The 18,032-nt window shown below is 44.1% G+C and overlaps 1 protein-coding gene across 2 annotated transcripts in view; it reads left to right on the top strand.

The window, feature by feature from the left end:
* Positions 1-17,654, top strand: part of LOC309518441 (tropomodulin-3) — a 46,856-nt gene extending 29,202 nt beyond the window's left edge. For both annotated transcript variants that reach the window (XM_082198763.1, XM_082198764.1), the window contains exons 4-10: positions 1,017-1,139; positions 1,544-1,633; positions 4,535-4,665; positions 5,557-5,664; positions 6,493-6,636; positions 8,148-8,292; positions 15,212-17,654. In XM_082198763.1, the coding sequence (XP_082054889.1) occupies positions 1,017-1,139; positions 1,544-1,633; positions 4,535-4,665; positions 5,557-5,664; positions 6,493-6,636; positions 8,148-8,292; positions 15,212-15,246 (776 nt within the window). In that variant the 3' untranslated portion in view covers positions 15,247-17,654. The remainder of the gene's footprint in view (positions 1-1,016; positions 1,140-1,543; positions 1,634-4,534; positions 4,666-5,556; positions 5,665-6,492; positions 6,637-8,147; positions 8,293-15,211) is intronic.
* The last annotated feature ends 378 nt before the right edge of the window (positions 17,655-18,032 follow it).

Raw genomic sequence — 18,032 nt, 5'->3', positions numbered from 1 at the left:
GGGTGAGCTCCCTTTGCTCGGTCTCTGCTCCTGCCAACCTAGTAGTTCGAAAGCACGAACTGCAAGTAGATAAATAGGTACCGTTCCAGCGGGAAGGTAAACGGCATTTCCATGCACTGCTCTGGTTCGCCAGAAGTGGCTTAGTCATGCTGGCCACATGACCTGGAAGCTGTACGCCGGCTCCCTCGGCCAATAAAGCGAGATAAGCACCGCAACCCCAGAGTCGGCCACGACTGGACCTAATGGTCAGGGGTCCCTTTACCTTTACCTTATTCAATAATAATCATTACAATAATTTTTTTGTTTGTATCCTTCCCATTAGGCTGGGTCGCCACAGCCACTCTGGGTGGCTTCCAGCACATATAAAACATAACAAAACAAAACATCAAACATTAAAAAGTTCCCTACAGAGGGCTGCCTTCAGATGTCTTCTAAAAGCCGAATAGTTGTTTATTTCCTTGCCATCTGATGGGAGGGTGTTCCACAAGGCGGGCGCCACTACCAAGAAGGCCCTCTGCCTGGTTCCCTGTAACCTTGCGTCTCTCAGTTAGGGAACCGCCAGAAGGCCCTGCCTGCTAGATCTCAGTGTCTGGGCTGTGTGATGGGGGTGGAGACACTCCAGGTATACAGGATTGAGGCATTACCCCTTTAGCGATGTGGTTTGGTTTGGTGAGTACAGTGGTACCTTGGATTAAGAACTTAATTCGTTCCAGAGGTCTGTTCTTAACCTGAAACTGTTCTTAACCTGAAGCACCACTTTAGCTAATGGGGCCTCCTGCTGCTGCTGCGCCGTCGCTGCACAATTTCTGTTCTCATCCTGAAGCAAAGTTCTTAACCCAAGGTAATATTTCTGGGTTGGCGGAGTCTGTAACCTGAAGCGTCTGTAACCTGAGGTACCACTGTATTGACTTTGTAAGCTACTGATCATCATGCAATGTGATTTCAAGATCCTGCAAGGTTGTCGAAAGCTGAGCACTGATAATATCCTAAAACAACTGTCCTCCTCTTTTGAACAGGGAAAGTATTTATTCCAAAGCCAAAGCCAGTACAGTCTTACACAGAAGAAAAAGTGAGTCTTGATCCGGAACTGGAGGAAGCATTGACAAGTGCTACAGACACTGAACTATGTGACATTGCAGGTTGGTTGGTGTGTATGTGTGTGTTGAGTTTGATTTAGCTTTTCTAAAAGCATGCTCCTGCATGTAAGTATTCTTAAGGCTTCTTCCTACAGCAGGGATGGGAAGCCACAAATGGTTGGACTACAACTCCCATCATCCCTAACCATCCGCCATGTTGGCTGGGGCTGGTGGGAGTGGGGAGTCCCAACAATATCAGGAGAGCCACAGGTTCCAGTTTCTGGCATAGATGATGATGGTGTGAGCCATATCTCAGAAGCAGTGCATGCATGTTAGTGGCGCTGTACAAGGAGTCGTAAGAATGACTTTGGTCTTTGGGAAATTCTGCTGCAGATTCATGTTTCCGTCACCTTAAGGGCCCAGCTGCAAAACCTAACCGCTGTTTGTTTCTCCTTTCTCCTGAACAGCTATCCTGGGAATGCACAACTTGATAAGCAACTCTCAGTTTTGCGATATTGTGGGAAGTAGCAACGGTGTCGCCAATGAAAGTTTCTCAAGTGAGATTCATGCTGAAAGTCCAGAAATGCAACATTGTGGGTTCGACTGAAAGTGAGCCTCGCTGATTGCATTGGGGTTTCCTAATGCAATTGAGCACATGCAGACGCAGGGTGGATTATTTTTGTGTGCCATTTTTATTTTAAAGTGTCCTAAGTTATTGTCCTGGACAAGGCAGCAGCTTAATAGGATTCCTTCGGAGTGCCAAGGCTACTCTGTTGTGAGAGGTGACTTTGTGGGTCTCTTATGCCTTTGTTAAGGAGGTAATAATATTCCTGTGAGGCTTAATTGCACAGTTTTATGCCCCATCTGCACAACAACAACAATTTATTATTTATATCCCGCCCATCTGGCTGGGCGGCTCCCAACAGAATTTTAATAATAATAATAAATTAAAGTGATAAAACATTAACATTGGTCCAAGGAGCATTTTTAATAACTGGGCATGGGGTGGGGGCACAAATCTTCAGGATGTCTCCCCTCTTTCCCATGACTTTACCTTCTGCACAACAGCGGCACATTGTGCCATGGGGGTACAAAACCGAAAAGGTCCAGAAAGTCAGTCAATCCATCTGAACAGCTTTCAAGACAAGAACAGAAGAAGGGATCGGAATGGCTGCTAACTGGTCCAACTGACTGGGCTTTCAGCCAGGGATCCTTTCAAAGAACTCACCTGGCCTCCTAGGAAACAAAACATTCCCCAGGATTCCACAGCTGTAAGGCGGCTGAGGGAGAGGCAGTAGGCAGACGCAAGTCCCACGCTGCCATTTCAGGCAGACGGAACCTGCAGGCAGCTAAGTCACCATGTCACTCCTAAAATGTTTCGTGAGCCCTTTAAAAAAAATAAAATCATTTTGTCCCGTCCGCCCAGTGATGACACCTGGGGCGGGGCACCCCCCCTTCCTCCGCCACTGTGCCTCCCATCTTTCCCATGACTTTACCTTCTACACCACCAGTGGCACAAAGATCTTCAGAACCAAAAAAGGTCCAGAAAGTCAGTCAAACAACTTCCAAGACCACAAAAGAAGAATCACTGCTTTATGGGCTGCTAACTGATCCAACTGGCTTTCAACTGACCCAGGGATTCTTTCAAGCAACTCACCTGGTTTCCTAGGAAACCAAACATTCCCCAGGATTCCACAGCTGGTTATGAGGTCAGAGCCTGGCCAGGGACTGGAGCCAATGGGCTCTGGGCTCCAGGAACACTCTCTCTGCCAGGCCCAGGGCACCACTGGGCAACCTCAGGAAGCTGCCAAGCGTGTGACCCTCCTTCTTTCCCTCAGAGAATCCCGGGCAATGAAGTTTACCTCTCACAGTTGCAATTCCCAGCAACTGAATAAGAACAAGAATAAGAATAGTTTACTTATACCCCGCCCATTGGGCTGGGTTTCCCCAGCCACTCTGGGCGGCTCCCAACAGAACATTAAAACACAATAAAACAGGCTTCCTCAACCTTGGCCCTCCAGATGTTTTTGGCTACAACTCCCATGATCCCTAGCTAGCAAGACCAGTGATCAGGGATGATGGGAATTGTAGTCTCAAAAAACATCTGGAGGGCTGAGGTTTACAAAGCCTAGAATAAAACATCAAACATTTAAAAACTTTCCTAAACAAGGCAGCATTCAGTTGTCTTCTAAAAGTTAGATGGTTGTTTTATTTCTTTCACATCGGATGGGAGGGCGTTCTACAGGGCAGGCGCCACAACCGAGAAGGCCCTCTGCCTGGTTCCCTGCAACCTCACCTCTCGCAGTGAGGGAACCACCAGAAGGCCCTGCATGCTAGATCTCAGTGTCTGGGCTGAACGCTGGGGGTGGAGACGCTCCTTCAGGGATATTGGGCTGAGACCATTTAGGGCTTTAAAGGTCAGCACCAACACTGGTTTTTTTCCAATCACCCATCCTTCCCACAAACACTATACATTTAAAGCAGCGTCATACCACTTTACATAGTCATGGCTTCCCCACCACAATGCAACAGAGCTCATCATGATTTAACAGTCAGTCCTTCTTTCCAGGGAACTCTCCTCAAGATCCTTTCTGCTGGAGGAAGGATTTTTTGGGAGCGCCAACCCATTGGCGGTCCAACACAATACTCATAAAGGGATGTAATGATTTGTTTGATTGGTTGTATCAGACTCATTCAGAGCAGACCCCCTGATTTCAGCTGGTCTACTACGAGTACAATTTAGTGGGATACAACCTGTCATTTATCTTTTTACCATTCCAGATTTTTCATTTAAAGTTCTCCCAATATCAGTAACACATGACATCTTGAGGAAGCGGTGGGGCATTGTAAAGAATTTTGTTTTCCAGTGAAGGGTACTATTATTATTAAAATTTATATACCGTCCTATATCCACAGGTCTCAGGGCGGTTCACAAGATAAAATCACAATATTAAAACACAAAATACATAATCAAAATAAAAACAAGAACGACTCAATAACCTCCCACAAATAGAGAAGGAAAATTTAAAACACACACACACACAGTATTTGTAATAAAACATATAAAAATAAGCAACCATCAGATACCGTCATGGAGTAAATTAAAAGATCAATGTAACTGTCTTTCAAATTAAAACATTTTAAACATTAGTTTTTTACAATTAAATTGGAATAGAATTGAGTTTCCTTTGCATTGCATTGGCATGGGCTCTGGCAATATATTTTTTAAAGAACTCAAGATATGGGAGCTTGTGCTGTGTACTTTGGTCTGTCCCTATGTTTCCATACTACAGACTTCTCCCTGTGGAATTTTGTTGATGGTAGTTGACAGTTTGCCCTGACAGAAAAATGTTGCAACAAATGAACCTGCATTTTAAAACTAGTACCTGCGCCGTTTGGGGTGTGTGATCAAAAAATTCAATGTTTGTGTTTCTCACATTCCCTGTCTCTCGATTCAGATGTGGTCAAAGGCGAAAAGATGATGCCCGTCTTCAATGAGCCACCAAATCCCACAAACGTAGAGGAGAGTTTGCAAAGGATTAAAGACAACGATTCACGCCTTGTTGAAGTCAACTTGAACAACATAAAGGTAACTGTGAAGCATACAGAGAACAGCAGGGATGGAAAGCCAGTGGCTCTCCAGATGTTGCTGGACTACAACTCCCATGATCCCTGACTCAACCACATTGGCCAAGGCTGATGGGAGTCCAACATCATCCGGTGGAGTACAGGTGCCTGTTCCTGGAGTCCAGAAATGTAGCTTTCAAAATGACTGGAATTTCTGTGTCCATGGCAATGTGACGCCAGTGTTTTATGATGGCAAATAGTGTGCTTAACTTACTACAATGCAAATTGTTATTTAATTAGTAATACCTTGGATTCTGTTCGACTTCCAAAACCAAATTGCGGCTTCTGATTGGCTGCAGGAAGTTCCTGCAACCAATCAGAAGCTGTGGAATCCTCGTCGGAAGTTTGGGTTCCAAAAGAACATTTGCAAACCAGAACAATCACTTCCGGGTTTGCGGCATTTGGGAGCCAAAGCGTACGAGTTCCAGGGCATTCGGGATCCAAGGTACAACTGTATTGTTTTTATTTTGGTTTCTTGATCTGTGGATATTTACAGTGGCACTTGCTGTCCTTGCTGAGAGTTTTTAGGAAATCCCTGTTCCCAGAGTTCCCTGGATTCACTGTGAACCACTCTGGGAATTTTAACTCTTTGAAAGGGAAAACGAACCCCCTAACAACTCTCGGCACCCTTAACAAAACTACAGCTCCCAAGATTACTTGCTGGAGGCCATGACTGTTTAAAGTAGTATGATACTGCTTTAAATGTTTAGTGCAGGTGGGTCATGTATCTGCCCACCCACTTTCCTCCCTCGTGAAAATAGACCGAGGTCCCCACTGCTCCCAAGTTGAAGGAAGGAGGGAACTGCCGTCATAATATTAATTGTGTCTTATTCTCTTTTAATTTTGATTGAAGAACATTCCCATTCCAACACTGAAAGAATTTGCCAAGGCATTGGAAACAAATACTTACGTGAAGAGCTTCAGCCTTGCGGCTACTCGGAGCAACGACCCTGTTGCTGTCGTAAGTGAGATTCCAGGGTTCGCTAATCTAGGGTGTTGTCTTGACACGAGGTACTCAAAACAATTGAGTTAAGGTAAAAAGTGGTGCATGAGGGAGAGATGCTTTCAAAAACTGTCGTGCTTTGGATAAGCTCAGACTAAGGCTGACACTAGGGGTCTCATTCTGGTGCAAGAGCCAGAGGACATAGTCAGAAGGGTCAGGGGCACGACAGGGTTGCTTTATTGATGATAGTTTAGATATTATTGTAACTGTTGAGTGGATTTCTGTTTAACTTTTATATGTTGATATTATTATTTTATACTATTCCAATGATTGTTGAATGTTACTTTTTTGATGGAGGTTGCCTATTTTAAAGTTATGGTTTATTATCACATTTTTGTATTGCATTAGATTGTTATAAGATGTACATTTTTTGTTTCTTCAGCTTGTAAACCGCCTTGAGTATTGTAAGATAGAAAGGCGGTATACAAATTAAAAATGATAAAATGATAATGAGGGGGGAGATGAGGCAAGACTAGTCTCTTCAGCAGCTTTTCACAATAATGAGTTGTTCAAACTGAGAAATTGACTTGGATGTTTGGGTTTTTATAGGGCCTGGTGGGCTCTGATTGGCCAGGGGTTGGTCAGCTGACAGTGTTCTGGTAGTTTCTGAAGCCTAGGTGATACTGTTGTGCTGTAGAATTTAGCCAGGTTTGCAGGATGAGGCAAGACATCGCCTTTTGGGTATTGACCGTTATGGTGTAGGCTTTCATTCATGCCTGACACGGTCGCACTCTGCTTTGGTTTTCCATATGGGCTGATTTCATTGACACCTCTTTGTATTTCAAGGCTTTTGCCGACATGCTGAGGGTGAACAAAACACTGAAGAGTCTAAACATTGAATCCAACTTCATCACCGGTGTGGGCATATTGGCATTGGTCGAAGCTCTCAAGGAGAACGAAACCCTGGCCGAAATAAAGATCGATAACCAGGTAACTTCAGCTGCTTCTTATGCAAAGTTAACTGTCAAAGTGCAGGCTACCCAGGATCCAAAGCTTTGCTGTGAAAAATAAATAAATCTAGTTTGGTGGGGGTGAGGCTGAAGGTTGAGCTATTGGTCCACCTCTCAAATGACACTGTTTGGTGGAAGCTGTAACTGCAAAGATTCTGCATTCAGACCTTCTACCGAACACTCAGAGGGCTGAGAGATTGAAAGTGAGGGCCTGTTGGCCGCATTACACATTTCAAATGTCTCTTCTCAGCCTGAATGTTGTAGTGGGACAAATTAGGCAAATTTATTCTTCAGAGGAGTGATGCCTTTGGAGTAATTAATCCTTTCCTGAAGCATTTTTTAAATTAAAAGATTCCTTCCAGTAGCACCTTAGAGATCAACTAAGTTTGTTATTGGTATGAGCTTTCATGTGCATACACACTTATTCAGATTCTTCGTGCATGCACACGAAAGCTCATACCCAGAACAAACTTAGTTGGTCTCTAAGGTGCTACTGGAAGGAATTTTTTTTTATTTTGTTTCAACTACAGCAGACCAACACAGCTACCTACCTGTAACATTTTTTTAATCTACAGCATGAATTTAACTCTCCCTCGCTTAGTTCTGTGTTGGTCTTGAACAGCCGCCTTCCAATGACAGTAATTGCCCTGTAACTTTAATTGCTGAGACTAAAAATAGCTGTGTTTGGGTTTTTTTAATGTTAGCTACTACTTACATACTAGTTATTAAACAAATAAGTTTTGACAGTTGAGATAGGGATGTTGTGGTTATTGTTTTTAACATGCGGTTTGCAATCTCTGCACACACGTAGTCCATATCTGTCCTGTGCTTACAATTTTCTTTTTTAATAATTAGATATGCTCTGATGTCTTATATTTTACAAAATGGTCTGTCAGTTCTTCTCTCTGTGCATTTGGACACCTCTTAAGATACCGTAGCCAAATACGCATGATGGTTTCTGAAAGCTGGTTTTCATCTATGTTTGGATAAAACTGAGCACCATTCTGAATCAAGATGACAGACTGAACCTTTCAAAATGGCACTGACTTCTTAAAATGGCCATCCAATATCTGCTGAAAAACCTCCTAGGAAGAAGAGTCCACCACCTCTCTTGAGAGTCTATTCTACTGCCAAACAGCTCTTAACTGTCAGTTGCGAGGCTGCCAGTGCAGGATCAAAGCATTAATAATAATAATTTTATTTTTACTGTATCTGACTCTTAATGAAAGCAGGAGACTATTTGCCTCGAGGTTTAATTTGGTGCCTGAAAGTTTAATCGTTTCTGAATTCGAAACATAACTCCTCTTACCTGAGAGATGGGAGAGAGCATCGCCACATATGCCGTGCTGTGCCTTACTCTTGTAGAGTCAAATCACCCATCTCACTGTTCCCACTACTGATCTTAAAATCCCAAGGTGCTTAGGAGACTTTGTTTTGGGCAACCCTGGACCGACGTTTGCTGATTTTCCAATGCTTTGCTGATTCCACCAGAGGCAGCAGTTGGGGACCCCTGTAGAAACGGAGATGGTGAAGATGCTTGAGGAGAACACAAAGATCCTCAAGTTCGGATATCACTTCACGCAGCAGGGACCGCGAGCCAGAGCAGCGGATGCGATTACGAAAAACAACGATTTGGGTAAGGCGTTTTCTGCTGCAGACACTGAGCATGGTGTCAGCTACTTGGCATAATTTGTGTAAGAATATGCCTGTAAGGAAAACTGACACCAAAAATTCAGCTCCTCCAGCTGATATCCTCCCCCTACACATTGATTCCTCTTCAAGAGCTTTGTTGGATCAGGCCTAAGGCCTATCTCAGGGGTGAGGAACCTCAAACTAAATGCTGCCCTCTAGCTTGCTCTTATCTTGCCTCCTCGTGCTTTTGCCTGACTGGAAAGTGTCCTTCAGCTCTGATCATGCCTCTTACTTTCCTGGATGAAGGTGGGTGTGAAACTGCTGTATTTGTATAATTGGAATACAGTGGTACCTCGCAAGACGAATGCCTCGCAAGACAAAAAACTCGCTAGACGAAAGGGTTTTGCGGTTTTTGAGCTGCTTCGCAAGACGAATTTCCCTGTGGGCTTGCTTCGCAAGACGAAAACGTCTTGCAAGTTTGTTTCCTTTTTCTTAAAACCGTTAATACAGTTGCGACTTGACTTCGAGGAGCAACTCATAGAACGCGGTGTGGTAGCCTTTTTTGAGGTTTTCAAAGACTTTGGTGATTTTTGAAGCTTTTCCAAAACTTTCCCGACACCGTGCTTCGCAAGGCGAAAAAAATCGCAAGACGACAAAACTCGCGGAACAAATTAATTTCGTCTTGCGAGGCACCACTGTATAACCTGCCGAACAAAGGTTAAGAGTCACATGCATTGCTCCACCCTTCAGTTGCCTTAGGACCCCACATACTACTCGTGTGTAGTCCTCAGAAGGTTGCCTGCTGTGGAATGTGGCCTTCTGCCTGCAAAAAGTTCCCCACCTCTGGCCTATTGAATCCCGCATCTAGTTTTTCCTCATGGCCAACCAGATTGATTTACTTAGTCAAGGGATAATAATAATACAGTGGTGCCTCACAAGACGAAAAGAATCCGTTCTGTGATTCTCTTCGTCTAGCGGTTTTTTCGTCTTGCGAAGCAAGCCCATTGACGGATTAGCGGATTAGCGCTATTAGTGGCTTTTAGCGGCTTATCTGCTGATCGGATCAGCTGATAAGCGGCTTAGCGGCTTAGAAAAGGGGGGGAGGGGGAAAAACCAGCAGGAACTCGCAAGACATTGTCGTCTTGCGAAGCAAGCCCATAGGAAATTCGTTTTGCGAAGCACCTCCAAAACGGAAAACTCTTTCATCTAGCGAGTTTTCCGTCTTGCGAGGCATTCGTCTTGCGGGGCACCACTACTATAATAATAATAATAATACCAATATATTCTGCCCTTCATCCAAAGACCTCAAGGCAGTTCACAATAGAAAAATACAAAATGCGAACTCAAAATACAGTGGTACCTCGGTTCTCGAACGTCTGCATTGACGAACGTTTCGGAACCTGAACACAGAAAACCCAGAAGTAAATGCTTCCGTTTTCGAACACACCTCAGAAGTCAAACGGCTTCCACTGCGTGTTTTTCGATTTTATCTCTTTTTAAAAAAACAATACTTTATTAGTTAACAAAATAAATACAGTTAACAAGCAATAATACCGTTCTTGTTACTTGTACAACGAGCACAGGAAGAGCATAAAATAATACAAAAAATAAATTTCAATCATGTAGTGAGAATTAACTACATGTAACCTTAAATGCTGTTTGTTACTGTACGAACGAAATATGATTGTTGTATTTAACTTCCAGGGTTGGTTGTTTTCAATTTTCTCAATGCAATTTGCAGACTGCCCTTTGCAGCTCGATTTCTGAACATTACGGATTTCCGGATTATGTTCGAGAACCGAGATACCACTGTATGTAATAAAACAGAACTGAACAAGTAATGCCTCCTTCCACAAAATGCTGCTATTTAACTGTAAAGTTTTCCAGAGTGGCTCCCCTGAGTCTTATAACAAACCCAAGGGAAGAGGAATTGGAGGGAATGGGGAGGAAAGCAAGCAGGTTTAATCACAAGTGTCCTGGGTAGTAGATGTTGCCCATTGGGAGTGGCAGGGCCAAAGGCCAAACAGTCTGCTGTGCCTGAGCCACTGACAGGGAGAGCCAACCCCATTCTAGTTTTGGCCCCGTCCTCTTCCCCACTGAGTTCTACAAAGGGCAGCACTGACCAGCTGTTTATAAATAGGAAGGTGGTTGGGTAGAGGGCTGGCTGAGGGCATTTTGCAATGCGAGAATCTTTTTGCCCAATGTGGGACTCAAAACCATGACCCTGTACTGAGATGAAGTGACTCATGCTCTACTGACTGAGCTTAAGAGTTGCTTGAACAGCTACTAACAAAGAGTACAGTGGTACCTCGGGTTAAGTACTTAATTCGTTCCGGAGGTCCGTACTTAACCTGAAACTGTTCTTAACCTGAAGCACCACTTTAGCTAATGGGGCCTCCTGCTGCTGCCGTTGCCCCTGGAGCACGATTTCTGTTCTCATCCTGAAGCAAAGTTCTTAACCCGAGGTACTATTTCTGGGTTAGCGGAGTCTGTAACCTGAAGTGTATGTAACCTGAAGTGTATGTAACCCGAAGTACCACTGTATATGCAAAGCACCTGTGGGATGGAGAGCAAAAGGTGTCCTCAACACTGCAGGAAAAGAATCTAGGCTTCTAAGGAAATATAACTTGGCCTCTTCTTACTTTCATTTTCAAAAAGCCGCTCAGCACATTGTAAACTTTCCTGTTTTCCATCACTGCCCCAAATTCCAGCTGTGATATGTCATTGCTGGATGGTCTTATCTTTTCTCATCTATTTATATCTTGCTTTTTTATTTTTTATTTTGATTTCCTAGTCTGGCGTATAGGAGTAAAAATGTCATCAAATGCCCTTTCATCTCTTCAGCCCTGAAGCTTCTGAGACAGGTTATTGCAAACGCCCAATTGGGTACTGAACACTGCAAGAGAAACTCTCTTAAAATCTCTCCTTGTCTCTGTATGAGTCTCCTAACAGCTCTTCGTGTGCGCACTGTTGTTCCATGTTTCCATCACACTCTTCTGCATGCTTTTTTTCATTTCATGAAGGCTCTGGAATTCCTTTCTAATAGCATGATTAATTAGGGAGGCGTAAATGAAATCCTGTATAATTCTGTTCTTGAGGCTGTTTCATGCAGCAATGGGTTGCAATATATAGTGCCATAATGGCTCAGAGCTGATTGGGCTCAAAAGTGTAGGGTACGGAATAAAGAAAAATACAAAATAAATGTAACAAGTGGACTTTTCCATTTGCATGTCAACACATTTGGGTGCTGCTGTTAACAAGGTGGTTGTTAAAAGATTTCACTTCCTTTGGGATACCCCTCCTTGATCCAGTTAAATAAAATCAACGTTGGACTAAGTTCTAGTGTAATTCCCATAATTCATGTTATATTCACCACCAAAAATACGTTGTTATTACGTATTTATTACCCACCCTTTACCCTAAGGTCTTCGGGCAGGTTACAGCAATTAAAACACAATGTTAAAAACAGTTCAAACCATCTTGCAAACACAGAATGAGGTGGGTCCTAAATATATGTCAAAAGCCAGGGTAAAGATGTGTGTTTGGTATTTACTGAAAGCTGTACAATGGAGAAGCTTGGGGCACCCTTTTTGGGAGAGAATTTCACAATTTTGGGGCTGCCACAGAGAAGGCCGTCTTCCGAGCCGCCTCCGCCCCAAGTTTCTGAGGATGGGAAAACAACCAATAGGGTCTCCTCTGTCAATCTTAACACCCAAAGTGGTCTGTAGGGCTTTAAACACTAACATGGGCACCTTGAATTAGGCCTGGAAATAAATTCTGCAACCAGTGCACTTGTATTAAAACACGTTAGGTAAGATCTGAACAGAACTGCTGGCAGTAATCTATCTGGCCACGGCATTTTGGACCAGTGGAGGTTTCCAAGTCATCTCCGAAGTAAAACGTGTTCCAAAAATCCAATCTTTTGGGAGCCAGTGTGGTGTAGTGGTTAAGAGCGGTGGACTCGTAATCTGGTGAACCGGGTTCGCGTCTCCGCTCCTCCACGTGTAGCTGCTGGGTGACCTTGGACTAGTCACACTTCTCTGAAGTCTCTCAGCCCCACTCACTTCACAGAGTGTTTGTTCTGGGGGAGGAAGGCAAAGGAGATTGTTAGCCGCTTTGAGACTCCTGAAGGGGAGTGAAAGGCGGGATATCAAATCCAAACTCCTCTTCTTCTCTTCTTTTTGGCATTTTGTTCTTTCCCAGTTCGGGCGCTGCAATGAAGAAAGGTGGAGAGGGGCATCAGATGTTGAGGTGAAAGGACTGTGAGCTCATTTCCAGTACCGAATTAAAAAACAACCTGGGCCATGTGCTCAGAGGCTCCTTTTTCCTTAATTCTTTGGGCCCAGCTACACTACGATAATGGCTTATCATTGCCTTTAAGTCGGGGACGGGGGCACATTTGTTCCACAAACATAACTGGACCCACACAGGTCCCACTTTGGCCTGTGACGCTGTTTCCCACAAATGCTCTCTCCCGATGTCCCATAACATCACTCGCAATTGTGCTTGCTGCCTCCACCAATCAGCTGCGCAAGCCAACTGGGATCAACTGCGCCATTGCGTTTCGCATTGGTTAAAATGAAGGGCTTTTTAAAAACATGAATTGCCTGTGCAGGGTGTCCAGGAGAATCCTAGTATAAGCGGGCTTCAACAACTCTTTACCTTCTTCTGCTTTCCCTAGGCCTGCAAGTTGTGGAATCAAAGCAGCAGCTGCAGTTAAAAGGCACAGATATGTCTTACGTGGTATATAAGTTTCATTAAATTAATCAGTGCGTCTGTAGAAAAAGCAAATTGGATTCTTCAAAGCCTAGGTCTGCCTGTGCCAATGGAGGGAGCTTCTTAGTTACCGATTCTTACAAAAAATGAGTTTTCTGTACATTTAAACTTAGAAGTTTTGAATAACTGTTTCCTTTCAAAATACAGGGCTGATACATTCCCCCCCCCCCTCCTTGCTTAATATACATGTTCAGTAACCTTCTGAAAATATTTACAAGACTGTTTGGACTCTCTCCACTGTTGACTTGATGGACTAACATGTTTTCTTAACCTAACAAAAAGGCCAGAGAATTGTGTGTGCAAAATTGACCAGTTAAATCTTTGGCTTATCAAATTAACTGTTTTGGAATGAATATTTCCCTGCCTGGTTTGAAAAAACAAAACAAGGTTTGCAGTAGGAGACCTCCTTGAACTGTTCCATAATATGCTGTGTTTTTAATATCTTACCAATTCAGGTCAACATGACCTGCTTGCTAAAAATTGAGTTTTCGTGCTGGGCTTCTGTAGTTGTGCTGGTACAACAAAGACTCCAGACCCGTTTTAAAAAGTGCTGAATAACATCAAGTATCTTTGCTATGCAGGCAAAAGGCACAGGAAGAGTAATTGCAGCAACAGCTCCGCAGTCCCAATGCGCTGCAGCACAGATGTGGTTTGTTTTGTTAACCACATCATATACCCACTGCCATATTACAAGCTGTTCTTCAGGTTCGCTGGGGCTTTTAAAATTTGGCTTGCTGGATGGTGAGAATGGACCATCAGTCATGGATGCTTTGGAATGACATGGGATGTGGCTTGGAGCAGCGCAGTGGGAGAGAAAGGGATAGATGGAATGCGAGATAATAATAATAAATTTTTATTTATTCTCCGCCCTCCCCAGCCAAGACCGGGCTCAGGGCGCCTAACAACCAATTATAAAAACAAGTTGATTAAAATACAATTTAAAAGATTAAGATACAACATTAAAACATTAGGATGTGGCCTCTTCACAGGAGGAGAAATGAAAAAGAAAGAGGGGGAGAGAATCAAACTGATTCTAAGCCAAAGGCCAGGTGGAACAACTCTGTCTTACAGGCCCTGTGGAAAGAAATCAGATCCTGCAGGGCCCTGATCTCATGAGGCAGAGCGTTCTACCAGACCGGAGCCAGTGTTGAAAAGGCCCTGGCTCTGGTTGAGGCTAATCTAACTTCCTTAGGGCCCGGGACCTCTAGGGTGTTGCTATATATGGACCTTAAGGTCCTCCGTGGGACATACCGGGAGAGGCGGTCCCATAGATACAAGGGTCCTAGGCCGTGAAGGACTTTAAAGGTCAAAACCAGCACCGTAAATCTGACCCTGTACTCCACCGGGAGCCAATGCAGCTGGAAAAGCACTGGCTGAATATGCTCCCATGGCAGAGACCCCGTGAGGAGCCTCGCTGCAGCATTCTGCACCCACTGGAGTTTCTGGGACAGCTTCAAGGGCAGCCCCGCGTAGAGCGAATTACAATAGTCAAGCCTGGAGGTGACCATCGCATGAATCACTGTGGCCAGGTCGGGGCGGGAAAGATAAGGGACCAACTGCTTGATGCGGCGAAGGTGGAAAAATGCCGCCTTGGCTGTTGTTGTAACCTGTGCCTCCATGGAAAGGGAGGCGTCAGGGATTACACCCAAACTCTTAACAGAAGGCAATGGCACTAATTCGGCCCCCGCAAGAGAAGGGAGTTGGTCCCTCATCCCCAACCATCCTGACCCAGCCAGAGGACCTCTGTCTTTGAAGGATTTAGTTTCAATCGGCTCCCACGAAACCATCCAGCCACAGCTTCCAAACATCTGGTCAGTGTGTCCGGGGCCGAGTCAGTGTGGCCATCCATCAGCAGATAGAGCTGAGTGTCATCGGCATATTGGGGATGGGGACTAGTTGTGTGCCTTTGTGCTCACTCAAGGGAACTTTGGATTCAACCCATAATAAACAAAGGAAAATTTTAAAAACCGCTAAAGGGTAGGAGAATTCAGTCATGGCCACCATTTTTAATGTGTATGACAGATGCTGCAATTAGTCCTCCTAGTTCTTGGCTGTTAATAGACGTCATTCTGGTAACTGAAACATGATAGCCTTACACCAGCGTTGTCTCATGTCTTGTTTCTCTTCCCCCACCTCTGTGGGCACAGTTCGCAAAAGAAGAGTGGAAGGAGACCATCAATAAACCTTAGCGGCTTCCAGATGTGTGTGGCATGGAGAATTTGGAGCTCCTCCAGGTGCATCTGCTGAGATGGTTTCTTCGGCATCCTCAAGATTACTTCTTACCTGGGTAGAAGGGAAAAGACTGGAATCGCCATTCCTCCTGTTGTCGGGTGTTCTGTTTTTGTGTGTCTGTGTTGTAAATGTATATTTGTATGCGTGATATCCAACACATGTATGTTCAAAGCCCTGTAACTACATCTGCCCAAGATCAGTTCTTGAACAGCCTTTCATTTCAGAACTTGGGTCTTCCACAAAGATAAGTACCAATTCTAGCATCTGCGGAGTATCTTCATGACATGCAGTCAAGGATCGGCAGACAGTTTTAAACCCGCGGGGAGGAAGTTTTCAGGCAGGAAACCCAGAGTCCTTATTTAAAATACGGACTCCATATTTTTAGAAAACAAATGTTTTGGGTGGGGTGGGGGTGGGGGAGAGAAAGAGACCCTTCCAAGAAAAAACAAAGGGCTTTGACCACTTACTTCAACTTTGTATGTGATGCGGATAAATCACTGCTGCCGCAGTTACTCCTCTGGTTCTTAACGTGCTTTGACCATGTAGAATGCTTTCTTGATATGGAGATTTAAGCTTGAAACTTCTTTTTATAAGAGATTATTATCCCACTTTTAAGGGCTGCTTCTACTCTCTTACCTCATTGGAGGTAAGTGAAGCCGACAGAAATGGAGATTGAAATTTTAAGCCCACGGCCTTTGCAATATCTGGTGTTCGGTTGGCGTCCTTTTCTGTCAACTTACAGAACATGACGTTTCGGCACCTTTGTTCTGTTACGTCTGAACTGGATGTATTTATGGACCTTTTGGTGTTTTTGTTTCATCCACGTCGTGTCGAGTTATATTCCTTGGAATCTCTCTCTGTGTGTGAGTATATATATATGTGTGTGTGTCTGCGCGCACGTGCACACACACACACACAAACACACACACATACTTCAGTGGCAGCATGCCAAACCTACACAAACGTCATCTGAGTCCTAGCACAGCATCAAGTAGCAGTCTCCTGGTATGCTGTTTTGTATAGGCCAAAACACATGGCAACCAAGTTTTATGCTCTTTGGCTGTGAGTTCTGACCAGTGTGAGACATGGCACGTTTTTAGAAACTTCAGGCTTCCTGGACTTACCAGCACCCACAGACAGCTGCTGCGGCCTTGCAGCCTCTGAGCTCCTCAACAGGGCCCACTTTCACCGATGCCTCCCATGGGCCACCATTTTAAATTACCCACAATGCCCCAGGGCAGCCAACGGAGCATCACTTGGGCATTGTGAGGAATTAAAATGGCTTCCAGTTGGGCGCCACCACTTTTAGTTTCCCACGATGCTGTGGGGCAAAACATTGACTGCTCTGAGATGCCGTGGGGATTTTTTAATGGCGGCTTCTCAATTGTCCAACCTTGCCACTAAGGGTTTGCTGACTTAAAATGCCAAGTGGTCTTTTACTAAGGGCCCCCCCCTCAATCCTGGCTCCAGCCCTTACTCTGCTACATCCGTCATGTGCATAGGAATTTTTTTATTCTTTTACAGTTCTGGTGCAGCTGGCAAGGAAAACCCACAGTTTTCAAACATCTGTTAATAACAACACATACTTTTAACCTTACAACAGCTACAACTAACAGGATGGTTTTGTGACCTGAGCTTGGTTCCCACTATGAAATAAGGACCATTTAAATGCCACTATGTTAATGCCTGCTGCTGACGTACATCTCCAGTTTCATGTGGTACTGGGAATAATCATGCATATTGGACAAAATCCGTCAGGCTTCTCCTACGCAAACCATGATAAAAGTCAATGGAGCACAAGCAGTAGTAGTATATGGAATAGGATTCACAGAGTATACGCCAGGTTCATTTTTTAGTTCAGGGTTCTATCTTCAGAAAAACTAGGAAACAACTCTGCTCAGGTTCGCTCTTGTTTTTCCTTCATTTTTCTGACATCTTTTGGCTCTTGGATTTGTTGAGTGCAAAACTAAATGGCACAGAGCAGAGCATCAGGCCAGGACAAACGCATTTTGATTAAAGTTGCCCAACTCTGATGTGCTGTTTTTCACATCATTGTCTCTTTGAATATGGACCATAACGGCAAACATTTTACCTTGAAGGAAGTTGTGTTGAAATCAGTGATACGTTTTTCCAAGTTGGTGCACTGAGAATACCAAAGCTAAGGTTGTGTGTTTCTGTAGGGCAGTCATCCTAAAACAGATGTCTTCCAGATGTTAGGACTAAAACTCCCATCATCCACAATAGTGAAGGGCTGATGGGAGTTGTAGTACATACTATCTGTAGGGTGCTATAGGGCAGAGGTGGGGGTTTTTGTTCGTTTTTGCATTGTATGCAAAGACTGCGTTAAAGAAACCATATGTTTGTTCCTATTGGCACTTAGGTGTGTAAAACAGAAACTTACATTTTTAAAAACAATTTTGGGAAACAAATCCAAATCTCTTTTCTCACTTGCAAAGCTTTAAAACAGTCCCAACAAGAAGAAAAAAATGGGGGGGGGGAGGTAGTTGCCTCCGTATAAACATAAGCATTTTAAAAGTTTCAGTCTGTAAATACGATGCACCTATTTAGAAGATAGTGTAGATTTGTTCTGAAAAATCAAAGATTAAGTAGCTTTCTCTCCCCCTTATTTTTTCCTCTTTTGACAAAATGCCTGTCAGGTTTACAGCCTGCCAGGCGGCTGATACACCCAGTTTAGTTTGGGGGGGGGGGGGGGCTTCCAAAACAGCCTGCTTCAGA

This window comes from Podarcis vaucheri, assembly GCF_965113315.1.
Source record: "Podarcis vaucheri genome assembly, chromosome: 14".
In the NCBI taxonomy this organism is placed as follows: Eukaryota; Metazoa; Chordata; class Lepidosauria; order Squamata; family Lacertidae; genus Podarcis; species Podarcis vaucheri.
This window is presented reverse-complemented; position numbering and strand designations above follow the sequence as displayed.